General features: G+C 38.7%; 1 protein-coding gene across 4 annotated transcripts in view; it reads left to right on the forward strand.

The window, feature by feature from the left end:
- The first annotated feature begins 467 nt into the window (after positions 1-467).
- The window catches only part of Rps6kc1 (ribosomal protein S6 kinase, 52kDa, polypeptide 1), a 152540-nt gene continuing 134578 nt past the window's right edge, over positions 468-18429 (forward strand). For 2 of the 4 annotated variants that reach the window (XM_013015332.1, XM_013015333.1), the window contains exons 1-2: positions 554-724; positions 9290-9325. In XM_013015332.1, coding sequence (XP_012870786.1) covers positions 620-724; positions 9290-9325 — 141 coding nt within the window. In that variant the 5' untranslated portion in view covers positions 554-619. Of the gene's footprint in view, positions 725-9289; positions 9326-10570; positions 10691-18429 lie in introns of all 4 variants that reach the window. The other 2 variants (XM_013015334.1, XM_013015331.1) reach the window with 2 other exon arrangements.

An 18429-nucleotide genomic window follows, 5' to 3' on the forward strand; every position in this document is an offset into this window, starting at 1 on the left:
CCCCAGCCCAGGGGGTGTGTTTTAAAGACCGCTACAGGTGTGTGTCTCCCCATGCAGGTGTGGTACGGAGAGATCGGTGTCAGGATTGCTTTTAGAACGAGAAAAGGGTGCATCGGCCAGAGTTTAATGTGATTCAAACTGACAGGTTCAGAGTAGCGACAGAAGGGTCCTGGCTGGGTACCCCGCCATCCCTCCCAGGGCCTCCCGGAAGTGAAGGGTGGGTGTGGGAGGGCCGGGGACCGAAGCTCTCACCGGCGTGGCTGTGACCGCTCACCCTAAGCGACGTACCTGGCGCCCAAAGAGACTTAGAAGGCGCGGCTCGGGTCTCCGCCATGCCGGAGTGCGCCTCGACCTCGGATCCCCACCCGCCCCTCAGCCCCAGGCCCGCGTGGTTGCCAGAACCTCAAACCCAAGCCGCTTCTCTCCACGAACGCGAGGGGGAAAACTACAGCCTGACCCGGAAGCGCCTCCGCTGACCCGGAAGCAGATCTGCGCAGCTGTGGCGCCGCGGCGGTGGCGCCGTGGTGGAGGACCCCCCCCCCCCCCACCCCGGGACCGCCGCGGCTCGGGGCTGCCCCCATGATCCCGGGCTGGCGGTCGCGGCCGAGGCGGAGGGAGGATGACCTCTCCCCGGGGGCAGAGTGCGGACCTGGCCCGTTTCTACACTGTCACCGAACCCCAGCGGCACCCGAGGGGCTACACGGTGTATAAGGTCACCGCCCGGGTGAGTCCTGGGGCGGGACAGGAGGAGGACCCCCCCCCCCCGGTGGGAGCCAGAGGGCCAGGGGGGCGACCCCAGGGCGTGGCAGTGCCTGGTGCGATGTGGGAGCCCCGGCAGCGTCGGGGTGCGCCCAGTGACGGGACTCGCGTCGGAGATTCGGGGGTTCGGGGAGGCTGCGGTCTTGGCTGAACGGGGGGTGCCCGGGCCCCCGCGGGGTCGCGGGCGGCGGGGTCTCCACTCTGGGCTGGGGCGTTGGTGGATGGTTTTAAATCGATGACTCAGCTCGGGTCCGGGTTGGACCTTTTCTCTCAGAGCAGCATTTGCAGAAGTGGTTTCGCTTGATCCGCAGGGATGATGCGCGCTCCAGGATTTTTAATGTATGCGCTGTGGGGCTTATGCAATAGAAGGCAGTTGCTCTCCTAGCTTTGTTTTTTTTTTTTTTGTTTTGGTTTGGTTTTTTTTTCAGCGACAGGTTTGCTCTGAGGCCGGTTTGGCCTCCAACCTTCGATCCCTGTATGGAGGCCTTGTCTGAGTTTTTCATGGCTTTCGGTAGGAAACTTAGGAGATATTTTGATTCATTTAAAAGTTGTGAGGGTGCTTTCTGTCAACTAATTGATCCAAGTCTTAGCATCATTTCTTTGTGTGTGTGTGTGTGTGTGTGTGTATACACACTTGTGTACGCACGCGTGCGCGTGTGCGCGTCCCCGCGCCAGTACCAGAGCTTGAACTAAGGGCCAGGGCTCTGAATCATAGCTTTTTGCTCAAAGCTGGCGCTCTACCACTTGAGTCACAGCCAAACTTCAGCTTCTTGCTGGTTAATTGGAGATAAGAGTCACACAAACTTCCTGCCCAGGCTGGCTTGAAACCTTGATCCTAAGGACTCAGCCTCTTGAGTATTTCTAAGATTAGAGCCTTGACTCCCAGCAATTAGTACATTTTGTTTGTATTTCTTTGCTCATCTGTAGTTTGAAAGAATCGCATCTCTCTTCTAGGAAAGCAAAAGGTTAGATAAGTATATACTTACTTATTGTTTATGTGTTGTTTGTGTTCATTATGCCAGGCATTTTGTATATATCACTCAATGTCATCCTCATTTTAATGATCAGGAAACAGGGATTCAAAGAAATTAGTAATTAGTTTATTTTTATATATGCAAGACAGTAATTGATCTGGGATTTGGGACCAGTTCTGCTGAGCTCCCAAGATATCTAAAATGTTTTGAATTAACTGTATTGTAATTAATTTTTAAAGGAGTGGTACAGATTAAGTAGTAATGTACATCTAGAAAATTTAGTATGCACGTGTGACAGACAGCTTGGGAAGTAGGTCTTGAGAAAAACTTGAAGATTAAGTAGATTTTAGGTGAGTTTTGGGTGTGCCAGTGGCAGGTGGCCTTTGGAAATGGTGTGCAGGTAGAGATGTGAGATGGTAGGGGTGAGCAGGTTTGTTAAAGATAAGGAGAACACCAGGTCTGGTTATTGCAGATTGCTTTTCTGAAAACTTCCCGTTTGTAAGTAAGGTTATTATATAGGTAGATTGTTAATTTCAGGTTGTCTAAGAAATTTTATGAGATTATGGGGTCTTTATTATGCCATTCTTGAAACCTTTCTAGTCATTGGGATCTTCAGAATAAAAATAGACAAGTTTCCTGCCATGTGGTTTATATAATCAGGACCATGTTTAACAAACATGATTTTTGTATAAGACTACTAATTCTTTATTGTAACACTAACCAAAATTGTATTTTATTAATCTGTTCATATGCCTGTGTCTTGTGGTAGATGTAGAGTATGTCTCTGTCACTGGAAATTATTTCCTCATGTCAAATGAGGCAATACTTAGTACATGTGGCTGTAATAAATGGCTGAATGTCTTCTTTTTCCTTCTAGGCAGCACAGTCAATAGCTGCTTAATTCCAGGCATTGAGCACTAGGAGGGCTGCAAGGCTGAAGAGAGCCTGGGCCTTTCTTCTTCAGGTCACTGAAGTAAAGCAAATTACTGTACTTGAAGAAGGGCAGTAGAGTAGGAAAGGGTTAAATGCCCCAGATGCTACAGAAAAGAGCTGTGGGAAATGAGAAGACAGAGCTTGCTCCTGGCAAAAAGGATCAGAGAATATGTACCAATTAAGACAGGTAGTGAAAGATGGAAGATGCTATAAAAGGAGAGGGCATTGAAGGTAGAAGAAAGGAATAGAGCCTATAAAGGCTGGGGATAAGGAATGTATGGAATCTCAGTTGGAAACACCGAGTATCATAATTATTCGTGTTCTTTGAAAAAGGAAAGGGTAACCACATTCAGACCTTTAATCTCTTAAGCTATGGACTATTTTCTGAATTTAGTTTTATTATAGTACAAATTAGACGATTAGAAGACATATTTCCTTAGGATTAACCAAATGCAGGTAATATGCAACATATTACAGTGGTTATTTAACTTGAAAATTGCTTATGCTGACTTTTTACTCCCAAGTGTTTATGTCCTTATTGATCGCTTATGTTGCAGACATTGTTTTTAAATTAAGATTTGAGTGTTAACATAGATATGTATTTAAAGGTAACTGTGCCTAATGCTATAAAAATTAACATATTTATTATGTTTTGAGTCTTAGTGAGAAAAACATCTTTTCTTAGGAGAATTAAATCACCTAAGAAGTGCTCCTTTGAGAACTTCATGAGATAAAATTAGGAATGTCTTCTGTATGTTCCTGCTACTGACTTTATTCTAGCTCTAAGGGACAGTTTCTATATTCTTGCTCCATGCAGGTTATGTTTATAGTAGAATTAGAACCTCTGAAAGTACTAGTGTTAAATTTTGGAAAGCAAGAGGGCTCTTTGATCTTATATCCTTTGTGCAGTACTGGAGCCTGGCAGGTTCAGTTAATTTTGTGTCTAATTACAAGCATGCTAACAGATTTCCTAGTTCAGTTGTTGCATTTTATTTATAGAGTAACTTTTTATTTATTTTTTAACTTCGTAATTTTAGAATAACTTTTTTTCCTTTTATTTACTAAAACCTAAGATTTACAGAAGTTTCCAGATAAGCTATACAGATGAGTTGCAGAATTTTTTTTTGTCAGTCTGGGGGCTTGAACATAGGGCCTGGGCGCTGTCTCTGAGCCCCTTTGTGCCCAAAGCTGGTGTTGTACCACTTGAGCCACAGAGCTGCTTCTGGCTTTTTCTCAGTAGTTTATTAGAGGTAAGAATCTGATGTACTTTCCAGCCTGGGCTGGCTTTGAACAGTGATCCTTAGATCTCAGCCTCCTGAGTAGCTAGGATTGCAGGTGTGAGACTGGCTTGTCTTTATTTTTTTATCTAGAATGAATATCCTAATATAGAATTGGAAAATTCTGTTATAAATTTTCTTTTGATTTTCTAGTTGAAAGAGACACAGATATAAAAAGACTATCAGCAGTGTTTCTGGCTATTTTTATCATGTGAAGTTTGCAAAATTTTCAGATTTGTAATAGAGATTTCTTAAGATTAGGTAAATGTTAATTTTTTTGCTTGTATTCGTTCCATATGTTTGGAAACCAAAAGGTATCTGTTTATTTTTATGTTTTTTTTGTTTTGGGTCCGGTCGTGGGGTCTGAACTCTGGGCCTGGGTGCTGTCCCTCAGCTCTTCAGCTCAAGGCTAGCACTCTACCACTTGAGCCACAGCGTCACTTCCGGCTTTTTTCTTATGTGGTGCTGAGGAATCGAACCCAGGGCCTCGAGCATGCAAGGCAAGTACTCTACCACTGAGCCACCTTCCTAGCCCATAGCTGTTCATTTTTAAAAGACAGTGCTGCCTTAAGACCACAGAATTGTTATTAGTTAATTTTGAGATAGGATCTTCCTTTCTTCATAGGTGCGTGGCTGTACTGTGATATATATTTTTTTCTCTTGTCAGTTGTAGGGCTTGAATTCAGGGCCTGGGCAGTGTCTCTGAGTATTTTTGCTTGAGGCTGGTGCTCTAGCACATTGAGTCATAGCTCCTCTTCTGGTTTTCTGGTGGTTAATTGGAGGTAAGAGTCTCATCTCACCATCTTTCTTGACTGGTCTGGCTTTAAACCATGATTCTCAGATATCAGCCTTCTGAGTAACTAGGATTACAGGTGTGAGCCACCAGCACCTGGCTGATCTGCCTATTCTTCCTGTCATAGCTGGTGTTGATAAGTATTAGCTGCAACACTTAGCAATGGGTTAAGAAGGAGTCTTGTGAAGTTCTCTGCCTCTGTTTGCCTTAAACTATTTTCAGCCTCTCAGGTAGCTAGGATTGCAGGTGTGAGCTGTGAACAACTGGAAACTCTAGAAACCTTTGTACAAAACAGTTTAGATTCATAGCTTACACATTTTTAGTCACAGACATATAGGATGTGTCACAAACACATGGGATGTGAGGCCCTGAGTTCAAGCAAAAAACTAATGTGAGAAAATAACTTTAATAAACGTTTCAGTATATACAGGTAAATAACTGCTATACTTTCTTCTCGAGACTTTGGGATGTTTAATAATATTGAAAACTGGAATTTCTTACTTGTTGTTGTCACTATAGACTGGGGTAGACTGGATGGCTTAAGCAACAAACATTTATTACTCACAGTTCTGGAGGGTGGAAAGGGGCCAGCATATTGAATGTCTCATGAGGGCCTGCTTCTGGATTGAAGATGGTCACCTTTTTGTGCATGTGTATGGGGGGGGACAGGTAGGGACAATAAAGAGACAGAGACAGAGAGGGAGAAAGAGAGAGAATGACTATCTGTAATTTTCTTTTTTATATATATTTTTATTGTGAAAATACTGTACAGAGGAGTTACAATTACATAGGTAAGATAATGAGCACACTTCTTATTGTAATTTTCTATAAGGATAGTAATGGTAATTACTTCTCAAAGACCTTACATTCAGACATTGCTGCACTGGGGATTAGAGCCTCAGTGTATGAGTTTTAGGCAAATTTAGACATTCAATTAATAGACCTTATTTTCTACCTATTGCTTTCATGAAAACTCATAGTAAGTTGAATGTACAAAACTTGTCCACTGACTTATCATACATAGGAGTTCTTCTACTTTAGAGAACTAAAACATGTTCTAAAATCTCTAATTATGATTTGTGCAGGTATTGCCTCTTAGGTCCCAACTATCTGGGTGGCAGGGGATAACCAGCTCAATTTCTTGCCAACCAATGACACTTGTGGCTCTGCAGGGAAACTGAGGAGAGAGGAGCTGAAATGTGTGAGAGGGAGCTTAGATTTGGTAAGAAGAAAATTGTCTGTGTGAGCTAGGCTTTGAACTACCTGCTCTGCTGCCAGTTGATTTTTACGTGTGATACTCAGTTTAAAGATGTTAGTAGATTCATGTGAACTCACAGTTTTTCTGAAAGTCAGGATTGCGTGCATTATATTGATGAATACGCTGTTTGGTTTATCATCACAATGAGAAATATTCAGTATAGTGTGTAGTCCTAATTAAAAAATTTATTTTATCATTGCTAACCTACATTTGGAGATTTGTATCTGTGAAAAATGAAGAGCGGATATGTCTTTTTCATATTTGATTATGTGACATTTAACATCATTTAAACATATTACTTTTGTCACTTTAACTCTTTATTATTAACTAGCAGCTGCATGCAACTAGTGTTCAGAAGACTTGAGTACAAAGGTTGCCTACATACATCTAGTTAAGCTGGTTTAGACTCCCTTCTTTGTGGGGCCCAGTGTGCAGTGCCTGCCAGTCGTAGCTTTCTCAGTAGTGTGTGAGCTTGTTGCCTGAGTTGCTCTAAGGGATTCAGCCCTTTCCAAGGGACATTCATGTCTGTGACCTTTAGGTGTTCTCAGTGTAGGCTCCAGATAATTCTGTGGGAGGGTCTTTGGAAAGTTGCAGGGCACAGTGATGGCCACCTTGGCCAAGTCATTGTGTCAAAGCACAGTGAGCTGCAGGACAGAGAGCATGCGAGTATGGTCCTATCCAGGGCCAGGTTTAAATTCCCTGCCAGAAGATCTAGATCTAAAAGAAGTGGGGTATTACCAAGTGTTAGTGTGAATCAGTTTGAAGACTTGGTGCCTGAGAAGTGGCTTGCCCACAGGCCTGTGTGGCCTGCTCTGTGGTTATCTCATCCTACCAGGCTGCATTGTCCGGATGGTTGAAGCAAAGCATTTAATTTCTCAGAACAGTTAAGAGATAGTTATCCTCACTTCTAACTCTCTTTTATTTTCCTAAATTCAGAATCTACTACTGGTATGAACAGAGGCAGAATGGCTGCACAAGTTGTGATAGCATTCTTAGGTGTGTTCCAACTTTTGGTTGGTGCCAAATTAAGTAAAAAATGATGATAGTGCTAATAACACGTGATAACACATTGAATGTCTAGAAGACTTTGGGAAATAGTGTACAGTACATCATCTTTTTAGAGATTTATAGACATTCTAATGTATCAAAAATTTTGAGGAATTATGGTGCAATTTTTTTTTCTTAAGTAATGGTAAACTGACTGATTATTGGTCTCTCTCTTGAGAGCACTTGTTTTGATATGTATTGCTATTCCATGAAAATGATTTGTGAATAGTGTAGTTGTCAATACATGATGATAAAATTCTCTATGCCAAAAATTAAAAAATTAAAATAAAAAAATTCTCTATACCAAGAAACTCTTCAAGATATGTTTAGTAGTTACTGAGCTACTTATAGTTAATACTTGCAGAGGAAATATATGACCTTTATTATACTTAAAATGTTTTATCTTTTGGTGTTACTGGAATTTGAACTAAAGACCTATATTGCTAGGCAGGTACTCTACCACTGTAGCCATGACGTCAGCCCTTATTGCTTTAGTAATCTTTTTGAATTGGGTTTCCATTTCTTGCTAGTGCCAGCTTTGGACTATGATATGTGACCTAGTCATTAACTTGAAATAACAGGACTCATCACTTTAAATTTCAAACCTGGTGGATTTTAGTGGCTGAACTTTTTGGACTTTCATTTAGAAAAAAACATTACTACTAGCAATCTAGTGAACTTATAGTAGTTTTGTTTTCAAATTACTACTTACGGCACTGATTACTAACATAGTTTTAAAAGTTAAAAATATTTGGGTCTGAGGTACTGGTACTGTGACACACATGCTTGTAATTCCAGCTATTTGGTAGGGAGGACTGAAGTTCAAGGCTAGCTTGGGGAACAAAGTAGCTAGCTACCATCTCAATGTATAAGTTGGACCTGGTGTTTACTTATCTGTAATCCTAGATACTCAGAGATTCTACCTATGCTGGTAATGAAGAAAACTATGTAAAGTCAAATGGTTATGTATTTTCTGATTTGGAGTTGTTAACATTTTGCAGGAGTGATATATCTTAAGGGAATCTGAAACATAACATCAAACTAAGAAATAATTTCTCCTGTCACCTGAAGGTCACTTGCATGTGTTATAAATTCAGGAAATCTTTTGTGGTTTCAGAGTAATATAGTCTATAAAAATGTTAGCCATATCTGAATAAACCTTACTATGGGTGATCCTATGTTGACTGGTTTGGTGGATTGATTATTAATTTACTGGTTATTCATGACTTTTTATCAGTAAAATTTACAAGATGTACTTATAGGAGGGAAAATAAACCACTTACATCTGTGAAATAATAATTGTGCTCATATTTAATTATGTGAAAAGTGTGTGAGGAAAGAAAGGACAGTGAGAGGGGGGAAGGGAAAGACAAGGAAATGAGGAGGGAGAGGGAGGAGAAAGTAGGCAGGGAGGGAGGGAAAGAGAGACTGGTATTTTAAAGAAATAGTTACAATGAATTATTTGAATAATATATGATTGTTAATTACCTGTTTTAATGTCTTCTAAGTATGTATTGTTGAATATGATGATCTTAAGCTGTTTTGTTTTGTTTGTTTTGTTTTGTTTTTTGGTGATGGTCCTGAGGCTTGAACTCAGGGCTTGTACACAGTCCCTGAGCTTTTTCATTGAAAGCTAGTGCTCTATCACTTGAGCCACAGTTCCTCTTTCAACGTTTTGGTGGTTAATTGGTGATTAGAGTCTCCCAGACTTTCCTGCCCAGGCTGACTTTGAACCATGATTTTTAGATCTCAGCCTCCCGAGTAGCTAGAAAGAAGAGCTGTGGCTCAAGCTGTAGAGAGCTAGCCTTGAGCACAAGAGGCACAAGGACAGTACTCAGGCCCACAGTTCAAGCCCCATGACTGACAAAAAATAAAAATAATTAAAATTTCATTGATCTGAATGTAGATTCATATACAGCTGTAACAAATAAGAGACTTCCTTTGTATACAAGTACATTAACTCTATGCTTCTAATTTATACGTAGGCTGGGAAGTGGATAGACAGCTAACAAACAAGAATGTAGTATGGAGTTATTCTAGCATTAATGTAACACATGGACTTAATTTTAGTTTTTTTCCTTAACTGTTATTGTTTCAGATTATTATATAGCTGGATATTTAGTAAGTGACATAGTACTTATTTTTCTTTTGTGCAAATTTAGTTTTTGTATAAATACTATTGAAAGTAATTATATAACATCTTAAATTTTGATAATGATTAGATATTTCTGTGTATGTTTTGTTTCAGGTTGTTTCACGAAGAAATCCAGAGGATGTTCAGGAGGTAACCTGTTTACCCATATAAAAATTTCATTTTATATATTAGATAAAAGTTTAACTACTTTATTGAAGAGATACCCGAATTATTTGTCAGTCTTTGTGTTTGTTGGAGATTGTCTTTAGTGTACAGAATAGTAGCCAAAGAGCCCAATATCATGTAGGTGTTAAGTTTCTGTAGGTATTAGGTTGTATAGAAAGAATTTGAGGAATTATAGTGCTTTTTAATAGTGATAATTATAATTGGAACTAATATCACTAAGATTGCAGTTTTAATTAAGGGCCACTACCAATTTCAAAATCATTATGTTATTTAATAAAACATAAGTATTTGATAACTAGTATTATTTTAAAAGATCATAATCTTCACCTTGAAAATTTCCTTAGGTATATAGCTGCTTCTTTTTAACTTTTTAAGTTCTTTTGCGTTGCTTTCTCTTTTCCCCCTTTCCTTCTCTCTACAACGATAACAGCCTGCTGTATCTTCCCTTAAACCTGTACAATTCTTTATTCTGTGTTTATTAACATATATTTAGGAGTCCTTAGGAGTTTGTTTCTTGTAATGTGTCTTGTTTTATGTTCATTTTCATTCCTGCTCATTTTCATTAAGACCCTCCCTCCCCCTTACCATTCAGATGTTTAAAATTGTGCTGTAATTTAGCAGACTTGATTCTATAACAGTATTGATTCTCCCAGTTGAATTCAAATATCTTTATATGGGGTATACACTTTCTTTTTAGACACAGGCCTCACTAATCACTGAACATACCTGGCTTGATTCATCTAAATTGATTGTTACTGGTTGGTGTGTGTATCTCCCCTCTACCAGGTTTAGAAAATATTTTAAGTTTATACATTGCTATTTCTTGATGTATCTGATCTGGTACTTTTTTTTGTCTTATGATTAAAATATACAATAAAAGGCATGTGTAAAAATGGGGTTGAGATACCTTCTCTTCCACAATAGAAAGGAAAAAGGGAAAATTATTGTAATATTGTTATTTTGAAAGGAAAAGATGTATATGCCAGTGAAAGTAATTTCTACCATTGATTAAGTAGTCTGGTTACATACCAATTGAGTGAATGAATTATTCTGTAGAATTCTAATTATGTTGGATTAATAGCCAATACTAGTCTATTGCACTTTTGAAAATCAACAGGTCTTTTAATATTGGAGATAGATTGTATTTTCTTTGAATGAATTGTCTGTTTGCTGTGCTGTAGTTTGTAGCTTGATGTTCCCCTTTTCCAGGGAGAATCCTGAACCTACTTATCCATGAACAGTACACTCTCTGCCATTTCCTTAATCCTTTTTTGGGGAAAACTCTTTTGTAATAACAACTGGTGGTGAACCATTCATCAGAAAACTCTTGTAAGTGTCTTTAGTTAGACAATTGCATGATCCTTTGTTAGAAGTGATATAAGTTTTTACAAAATGTCTTCTAATGGCTTCTTCAAAGGCAGAATAACTTGAAATTATAATAGTACTCTTTTTCAGTTTCTCATTAATTTTAAACATTGTCATTCTCATTTAGGACAAGAATTTATTATATGAAACTTTGTTTCCATTTTTTCCTTTCATTTTCTCTATTACCTAATTCATTTAGTTATTTGTAATATAGGCAGCCTTCATAGGGATATTGAGGACTATACAGTGTGTGTGTGTGTGTGTGTGTGTGTATTTGTGTGTTTGTGTTTGTGTGTATATCCTGGAGCTTGAACTCAGAGCCTGGGTGCTTTGTTTTTTGCTCAAGAATAGTGCTCTCAAGGCTAGTGCTCTACCACTTGAGCTATAGCCCTGCTTCTGGTTTTTTGTTTTTTTTTTTGGTGGTTAATTGGAGAGGAAAGTCTCACAGACTTTCCTTCCCCAGGCTGGCTTTGAAACATAATCCTCAGCCCTCAACATCTTGAGTAGGTTGGATTATTGGCATAAGCCATCAATGCCTGGCCTATGCTTTTATAACTATACGCTATTCTTAAAATTGGAGAAATGTTGCTGTTTTTCTTTCATGTATACTTTGGTATATACTACCAGATCTCAATGCTGAAAAATATTCATGTGGAGTAAAATATTTAACATTATTTATGGTTCCTTTTTTCCTAAAATATTTTAGAAAATTCCCTCTCAATTTTGTTTATAAGAAAAAATGTGGACAGGCATCAGTGACTGACGCCTGTTACCCTTTGCTTCTCAGGAAGCTGAGATGTGGAGGATCACAGGTGAAGGCCAGCCTAGGCAGAAAAGTCAGATTTGTCTTCAAAATGCAAAATTGGGAGCTCCAGTGGTAAACTTCCAACCATGAGCAAGCGAAGTGAGAACACAACACCTTGAGTTCAAGCCTCATTACTGGTGCTTGAACACACACACACACACACACAAAGAGCAAAAATTTTATTGGTGCTTGAACACATACACACACAGAACAAAAATTAAACAAACAAAACACTCCAAGAATGGCTGTAGCAGTACAGCCACAATTAAGCTGTGGTTGCTTGTTCTCTAGAACATGAGCAGCTTGTGAACGTGTGAAGGATCTGGAGCTGAACCCTCACATTCCGGCTTTTAAAATAATAACCTATAACCACTTCTCTACAGGTAGCATATTTCACAAGTGAGATTTGGGGAAGGAAAAGAACTGCAATAGAACTTTCTATGTATTCTACCAGAAATCTCTATACATTTTATATCTTTTCATAAATAAGATTGTTTTAGAAAATAGGTACATACTTGGAAATGTGTCAAGGGAAAAGAAAAGACTGTTAAAAAGAGGGAAGGAAAATCTGTAAGCAAATAGTATGGTTATGATGGTGATTGGAAGAAAAGATGATCCAGCAAATTTTAAATACTATGAACTTAAAAAGGATACTGTGAATTGAATTGAGTAACTTTGCTAACATATAGGGATCTAAAATCTGTTGATATCATTAAATATAACTACATGGGAATGAGACATTTTATCTGAAAGTATTTAAGGGAATGTTTTTAATGTTTTTAATTGAGTTTTAATTCAATTTGTGGTCTATGTATAGTTGTCACTGGCTATATCATTCATATATTTTCTTTTTTTAATTTAATTTAATTTTTTTGTGAACATACTGTACAGAGGGGTTACAATTACATGGGCAGGATAATGTGTACACATTCATATATTTTCTTTACAGTGACTTTGATGAGTAAGAAATTTATACAGGTTTCATTCAATATTGCAGTAGATGTTACACAATGGGAAAGCATCAGATAACAGAAAGTAAATTTTGCATATGTCTTTGGGAACTTTTTTTAGTCTAAAAGTAAGTATTAGTACTTCCTGATGTACTGGAAATATATTTTCGCTCATTTTTTCATTTTGAAAACTTCTGGGATACTTTAGTTAAAAGGAGTGAGAAGAGTTGAGTGCAGGTGACTCCCTCCTGTCTCCTAGCTACTTAGAAGGTGAAGGTTGAGGATCAAGGTTCAAAGCCAGCTCAAGCAGGAAAGTCCATGATACTCTTACCATCCAGTTTACCATGGGGGAAAAAGACAAAAAAAGCTCATGGACAGTGCCCAGGCGCGCGCACGCACGCAGGCACGCAGGCACGCACACACACGCACGCAGACACACACACACACACACACACAGTGAGAAATAATGGAGGCAATGGAGGTGATGATGGTTTGCAACAGTTAGATATTTTGGTCATACAGCTGTAGTATTGTGAAGGAGTGTGAGTGAGAAGATGAGGGCCAGGTGAAGAAGCACTGATCTTTTTGCTCTTATGCTAACTCTTGCTCTGACAGATTCTGTACATGTTTAGACAATCTGATATTTTAATTATTACTGTGATTGCATTGTTAAAATTTCCCCTTAAGTTATTCTTCCATTATTTAAAAATGACCCCAAGTAGGGTTACAGGAATGGCTCAAATAGTAGAGTGCTTGCCCTGCAAGGTTGAAGCCCTGAGTTCAACCTCCAGTACTGCCAAAAGGAAAAAACAAAACAAAACAAAACAAAAACTTGCTATGGGCTGGTGACTCATGCTCTTACTCCTACCTCCTGAGGAGGCTAAGCTCTGGAGGACTGAACTTCAAAACCAGTCCGGGTAAGCAAGTGTGAAGTTCTCAGTTCAAACTCCAGTACTGGCAGGAAAAAAATACCTAAAAATGAATTTAACTAGAACACCAGTTTCTCTATAAATTTAATTATTTCCATAATCTACAGACTTTTGAATAGCTTTTATGTTCAACTTTCAGTGTCTTTAGTTAACTTTGGGTATTTATCTATTTCATAATGTCATTGACTTTATTACAGAAGACATGGCTTTCATGATCTATCACCCAGTACTACCATTAAAAATATAAAATAGCACATTTTCCTCACAACAAAATTGTGTTCATGTGTGAAGATGAGAAACTGCAGAGAAGTGAAAAAAAGATAAGATCATGTGCAATCTTGCCATTCTTATCCTGAGACCTTTTGCTTTTTATACCTTGAGCTCAATTCCCAACTCAGTAGATCCTCCTCATTCTGTCTTTCACTGATACTATTGGTTCTTTGCTATCAGCATTTGTTTTGTGCTGTGGTGTTTTTTTTTTTTTTTTGGTTGGTCGGTTATGGGACTTGAACTCTGGGCCTGGGTACTGTCCCTCAGCTTTTCAGCTCAAGGCTAGCTCTCTACGACGTGAGCCACAGCACCATTTCCCATTTTCTGGTGGTTAATTGGAGATAAGAGGCTCATGGACTTCTCTGCCTGGGCTGGTTTGGAACGGTGATCCTCAGATCTCAGCCTCCTGAGTAGCTAGGATTATAAGTGTGAGCCACCGGTGCCTGGCTCTTGTTTTAAAATAAAAAAAGCTTCCTTCCTCTGGGCCACCTCACAAACACAGTATCTTCTGCAACACTGTATTTGGTTTCTTCCTTACTTCAGCCTGGTTCTTTGGTGTTGTCAATTTCCTCATTGTAGAGACACTTCTCCTCAGTGGTTATCACCTATATGCGATGGTTCTGGAATGACCATAAGCTCATCTAGCCAAATGTCTAGAACTGAACAACAACTTCTCCTTCTCCTTCCCCTCCTCCTCCTCTTCTTTCTTTTCCTCCTTTTTTTTTTTTTTTGTCCATGTGGGGGCTTGAAGTCAAGGCCTGGACTCTGTCTCTGAGCTTTTTTGCTCAAGGCTACTGCTTTACCACTTTGAGCAACAACTCCACTTCCTGTTTTCTGGTAGTTAATTGGAGGTAAAAATTTCACTGCCTTTTCTCCCTGGGCTGGCTTTGAGCATCATTGCTTAAATCCTAGCCTCCTGAGAAGCTAGGATTATGGGTATGAGTCATCACAACCTGCTGAACTTTCTTGTCTTAGTACTGCTGCTTCATGGCTTCACCTCAGGGAGTGTCACCAGTAGTGGCCAATTTCCAAAGCCAAAGTTTTAGAAATGTATGCTTGGTTATTCTTCTACCTTCTTTAAAACATTATCCTAGTCTTTCCTTAATTAGAGTATAAATCACCTCTGCCTTCTATCCAGCTGTCTAGAAGAGCCTCTTCGCTACCATTCTAGTGCTGCCCCCTCAAGCATTTATCTGCCCATCTTGTGATGTATCACAGGGCTGTCTTGTTTTTCCTAACTAGATAGTGAAATTGTCAGCGCAGGGACTATGTTTCTCATCTCTTCATCTATTGTGGCCATAAAGTGTTTTGAACGAAGTAGGGATGTAAAATACCAAAGTAAATAACATGTAATGCCAACTACTCAGGAAGATGACAGTTTGATGTTAGCCTGGGTAAAATGTTACGACTCTTTTCTGAACCAGTATCTGGGTGGTATGTATATCTTTTCATCCCAGCTATGCAAGAACAGTACAGGTACCTGGATATAAACATGAGACCCTAGCCAAAAATAATTAAAGCAGAAAGGGCTAGCAGTATGGTTCAAGTGGTAGAGATTTTGCCTCATTGAGGTTGAGGCCTGAGTTTAACCTCCAATACTATACCAAAACCAAAATTATATGAAATAAGGGCGTTCACTATGTTGTTTCCATTCATGCATATAATGATGTATTTTGATCATGTTCATTCCCTGTGTTACTGTTTCTTTCTTCCACCTTTCCTTTTCCCCTCTGTGATGATTAATCTTGATTGTCAACTAGATTGCAAAATACCTAGGAGATTAATAAAGTGCACTGTGGATGTGTATGATGGCATTTCCAGAGAGAATTAGATCGTGAGGGCTCTGACCTAATCAATTTGATGTATTATGAAATACAATGGCATTATTTGGATGTGGTGAAAAGAAGATTGGGCTCAGTAGAGGAGGTCACTGGGCACATGTTCTTGAGACTGACTATATGCTGCCCTGGCTTCTTCCTGTGTTTCCCTTGCTCTACTTCCTGACTGCCATGAGTTGATCAGTTCTTTTCTTTTGAATACTCCTGGTGTTCTGCCTTGAAATTTTAATTTTTTTGGCTACTTTTAAATACTTATGTCCTAAAATGGGATGTTTTTTTGCAGAAAGGTCCATGGACTGTTGAGAACTAAATATATCTTTGAAGCTGTTGCGTGGAATATTCTTCAGCCAACTGCTAAGGCTATTTGTTTTATGTTACAGTTTAACTATTACTTTTCTTAGCCATTTTGATAATAATATTTGATCCTTCCATTTTCTAGTATCTTTTACAATTTCTTTAGTGTGTCATAGTTGTCATTATAGGGGTCTTCAGCATCTTTGCTTAAGTTTGTGCTTAGCTATTTTATTTTATTTTTGGAGACTGTTGTGAATGAGAGCTTTCCTGACTTCTGTTTCAGCAAGTTTGTTAATAGAGTAATAAAAACTATAGTTTTTTTTTATATGGTAATTTTTTATCCTGCTGCTTTGCTGAAAGTATTTATCAGATGCAAATCAGAGTCTTCTGGAGGAGTCTTTTTTTATTTTTATTTTTTAAAGTATAGGATCAGATCACCTGTAATTGGGATACTATAACTTCTTATTTGCTATTCTTCTTTTTCTTGTTCTATTACTCTGGCTAAGAGTTCAGTCACTATATTGCATAAGAAGCTAAGAATGGACATTCTTGTCTTGTTTCCAATTTTCAATGAAATGCATGTTGTTTTTCTATTAAGTATAATGTTCACTAACAGTTTGTCATACATAGACCTTATTTTGTGCCAGTACTGAGCCTTGTATGTTTGGTCTGTTTTTTCAGCTCTTTGCTGGTACTCTATTATTTGAGCCATGCCCTCCCTCCCTTCCCCCACTTACCCCCCAGTTGTCTGGAGGTAAGAGTCTTGAGGATTTGTGAGCCTGGGATGGCTTTGAACTATAATTTTTCAGAGCTCAGCCTTCTGAATAGCTAGGATTATAGGTCAAGCCACCGCAATGCCTGGCTGATAGTTTATCTTTTTTAATGTTGAGGAATGATTCTTCTCTTCCTACTTTATTATTTTTTCTTTTTAATCATTGTTTAGTTTTATCAGACCTTTTCTTCATCTTTTGAGATGCTATTTTTGTTCTTTATTCTAGGTATGTGCTCTATAAGGTTTTATTGATTACAGCATTAATAGAATGAGACTAATTTGATCATAGTGTATGATCTTTGTTCTCTTATTGAGTGACTTTCTCTCTCTTTCTTCACTTGATTTGTTATACCCAGGGGAATTTTACTGTTACATTTCTACTCATCTATAATATATCTAATCAGTCTTACTCAGTCTTATTCCCTTTCCCCCTTTTCCCCTTCTTACAACAATTTCAGGTCAGGGAAGGTGGCTCAGTGGTAGAGTGCTTGCCTTGCATGCATGAGGCCCTGGGTTTAATTCCTCAGCACCACCTAAGCAGAAAAACCTGGAAGTGGCGCTGTTGCTCAAGTGGTAGAGTGCTAGCCTTGAGCTGAAGAGCTGAGGGACAGCGCCCAGGCCCAGAGTTCAGGCCCCACAACCAACAAACAAAACAAAACAAACAAAACACAAAAACAATATCAGTAGATATCCATGTTCAGTTTTAGTCGTTGTAACCTATTTTATTATCCTTAAGTAATTGCACAAGTTGCAGGAATTCCATTGATGTTTACATCAATATTCATAAAGGAAATTGGTCCTTGGTGTTCTTTTTTTCTTTATTCTTACCCATTTCTGTATTCTACAATATTGGAATTGTAGAATGAATTTGGATACATTCCTCCTTTTCTATTTGAGGGACTAGTTTGAAGAACATGGTGTTGGTTCTTTAAAGTTTTGATAGAGTTTGAAGAACATGGTGTTGGTTCTTTAAGGTTTTGATAGAATTTAGCAGTGAATCTGTTTAATCACGGGATATTCTTTAATGAGAGGCTCTTTATTACTGCTTTAATCTTATTTGCTGATTGTAGCTATGTTTACATTTTTTCTATCTTCTTGGTCAAGTTTTGGTAGGCCAGTCATATGTAGAGATTCATCAATTACTTCTAGGGCTTCCAATATACTCGAATGTAATTTTTGAAAATATTTACTAATGGTCCTCCAGAATTCAATGGCATCGATTGCCAGGCTCCTCTTTTTATCATTTAATGTTTTTTTTTTGTCAGTCATGGGGCTTGAACTCTGGGCCTGGGCGCTGTCCCTCAGTTCTCCAGCTCAAGGCGAGTGCTCTACCACTTAGCTACAGCGCCACTTCCTTATCAGTTAATTTTTAAAATTTGAGTTTTCTCTTTCATTTGGTTTGTTTGGCTATGGGTTGGTCAAACTTGTTTATCTTTTCAAGGACTGGACCATTCCATCTATACTTTTAGGGTCCATTTCATTAATTTCAACTAATTTGGGTCTTTATTATTTCTTTTCCTCTACTAATTTTGCGTAGAGCCTTTTCTAAGATATGTGATTATCTGAGCTGTTATCTTTGTTTCTTTTCTTTTCTTTCTTTCTTTTTTTTTTGCCAGTACTGGGACTTGAACTCAGGGCTTAGGCTCTGTCTCTTAGCCCATTTGCTCAAAGTTGACACTGCCACCTGAGCCACACATCTACTTCTAGCTTTTTGTTGGTTAATAGGAGATGGGAGCCTCATGGACTTTTCTCTTTTAACCTATATCCTCAGATTTTGGTCTTCTGCGTAGCTAAGTATGAACCCCTGGTACTTGGCATGCCTTCCTCATTTCGGTGTAAGATTCC

The sequence above is a fragment of the Dipodomys ordii genome, unplaced genomic scaffold, assembly GCF_000151885.1.
Source record: "Dipodomys ordii isolate 6190 unplaced genomic scaffold, Dord_2.0 Scaffold26, whole genome shotgun sequence".
NCBI lineage: Eukaryota > Metazoa > Chordata > Mammalia > Rodentia > Heteromyidae > Dipodomys > Dipodomys ordii.